The sequence below is a fragment of the Musca domestica genome, unplaced genomic scaffold, assembly GCF_030504385.1.
Source record: "Musca domestica strain aabys unplaced genomic scaffold, Musca_domestica.polishedcontigs.V.1.1 22, whole genome shotgun sequence".
In the NCBI taxonomy this organism is placed as follows: Eukaryota; Metazoa; Arthropoda; class Insecta; order Diptera; family Muscidae; genus Musca; species Musca domestica.
Window position 1 is genome coordinate 8,533,167 of NW_026712262.1, and position 2,351 is coordinate 8,535,517.

The following is a 2,351-nucleotide window of genomic DNA, read 5'->3' on the forward strand; positions in this document are numbered from 1 at the left end:
GAAGTTCGTAATGGATACTACATCCTAAGTCAAAAAATGAGCCATGTAGGTCTACGTCTTCATATAGCCCCCATATAACGGTATCCCCCGATATTCTGTATTTTGATGAATTTAGCGACATTATTCAGCGAAATCGTTCCAAGTTTGGTATTTGAAGTTCGTAATAGATACTGCAGCATAAAACAGAAAATGGGCCATGTAGGTCCACGTCTTCATATAGCCCCCATATAACGGTACCCCCGGATATTCGGTATTTTGATGATTTTAGCGACATTATTTACCGGGATTGTTTCAAATTTGGTATTTGAAGTTCGTAATGAATACTATATCCTAAGTCAAAAAATGAGCCATGTAGGTCCACGTCTTCATATAGCCCCCATATGCCGTACCCCCCGATATTCGGTATTTTGATGATTTTAGCGACATTCTTTACCGAAATCGTTTCCATTTTGTTATTTGAAGTTCGTAATGGATACTACATCCTAAGTCAAAAAATGAGCCATGTAGGTCCACGTCTTCATATAGCCCCCATATACCGTACCCCCCCCCCCCCCCTCCGATATTCGGTATTTTGATGATTTTAGCGACATTATTTACCGGGATTGTTTCAAATTTGGCATGTGAAGTTCGTAGTGTATACTTCAGCCCATGCCAGAAAATTGTCTGCGCAGGTCCACTTCTTCGTATAGCCCCCCATATACAGTACCCCCCATATTCGGTATTTTAATGATTTTAGCTACATTATAAACTGATTTTTCTTCAAGTTTCGCATTTAAATATTGTAATAACTTATGACGACAGTTGCATATGCAGGCCCACGTCGTCGTAGAAGAATTCGGTATTCTTAAGATTTTAACAGAATTTTTAACGGATTTTATTTTTTGGAAATTGCCAAATTTGTACCAAATGGTGGAGGGTGTTAAAAGTTCGTCCCGGCCGAACTTACAGCTTTTTTACTTGTTTTTTTTTTTAAATATTGCAAAAAGAATTAACAATATTTGTCAAACTTCTATTGTGCTCTATTAAAAATGGCGGGAAAGCGGACATGTGTAGTGCTTTCTGCAGTATGTTTTCGGTCCGGGTGGAACACATAGTAGCGTAACCACCTCCAGGTGACGGAGGTGCAATGGGTAAACGAAATATATTTATTTATTACAATAAATTTATTAGATATAATATATATTGCAAAAATAAACTGTGTGAAATACACTATGAAGTGCCACATAATACCAGCCAATGTTTTCCCAATTTGATTTTATTCAACAGATGTCATTTTTATGCTGAGAATGATCCTGTTCGTTTCCTTCCTCCAAAACCTAGAGAAATTAAAAAATAATTGTACAGATCGCAGATAAGCCTGACATTTGTACCTCTTTCAAACATTTGGATCTAGCAGCACCGTTTCGCATTGAATCAAATAGTCGAAATTGTAGTATTGGATGTTCCATTTCATTACGACGATTATCCAAAATTGCGATTATTTCATCCGATAGCTTCTTAAAACTCTTTTTGGCCATGTCTTCACTTTGCAGCTGATCCATAATAAGGTGATACATTTCCAGTTGTAAGGGTTCTGGCACTTCATTATTTGCCTAAAATATAGAAGTTTTAGTTGCATTGAAAAATGGTTATTATTTGATTATGAATGCCTTAAATGTCCTTGTCAATGCCTTGTCATAGATGATTTCTTGGCCATAATCTGGTTTAGGTGGCTTGCTTATTTCACATGTTGACGCTGTCAAAGCACCTGGAGAGTAATGAAATTTCAGATGTATTCGTTGCTGCATCAACTGGAACGTGCGCTCTGCAATATCCTTCCATGACGGTATAGAATAGTTACGTTTGAACCTCTGCGTAATTTTCTACGATACGATTGATATGATAAGAAATTAGTAAAAATGTGAACAGGCATTTTTTTGTCAAAACGCTTTGGCATCACGTTTGCTATGAAGAAGCATGGTACAGTGAAATGAAGGTAGGGCCCAGCCAATAATCAATTATCATTTTTTATACCCTCCACCATACTATGGAGGGTATATTAATTTTGTCATTCCGTTTGTAACTCCTCGAAATACTCATGTCAGACGCAACAAAGAATATATATTCTTGATCAGCGTAAAATTCTAAGACGATTTAGCCATGTCCGTCTGTCCGTCTATGTGTCTGTCTGTCCGTCTGTCTGTTGTAATCACGCTTTCTTTCGAACGAATTGAGATAGAAGGCTAAAAACATGTATATTTTGGCCGTAGGCAGGCTAAGTTCGTAAATGGGCTATGTAGGTCCACGTTATCATATAGCCACCATATAATGGTACCTCCCGATATTCGGTATTTTGGTGACTTTAGCGACAT

At 37.5% G+C, this 2,351-nt stretch overlaps 1 protein-coding gene across 1 annotated transcript; it reads right to left on the reverse strand.

The window, feature by feature from the left end:
• Nucleotides 1-1,166: 1,166 nt before the first annotated feature.
• Nucleotides 1,167-1,922, reverse strand: LOC131802638 (coiled-coil domain-containing protein lobo-like). The gene is made up of 3 exons (XM_059123013.1): nt 1,650-1,922; nt 1,371-1,592; nt 1,167-1,316 (listed from the first exon to the last, which is right to left on the reverse strand). Exons 1-3 carry the CDS (start codon nt 1,785-1,787, stop codon nt 1,260-1,262), a joined length of 417 nt encoding a protein of 138 aa, XP_058978996.1. The 5' UTR covers nt 1,788-1,922; the 3' UTR covers nt 1,167-1,259.
• Nucleotides 1,923-2,351: the final 429 nt, after the last annotated feature.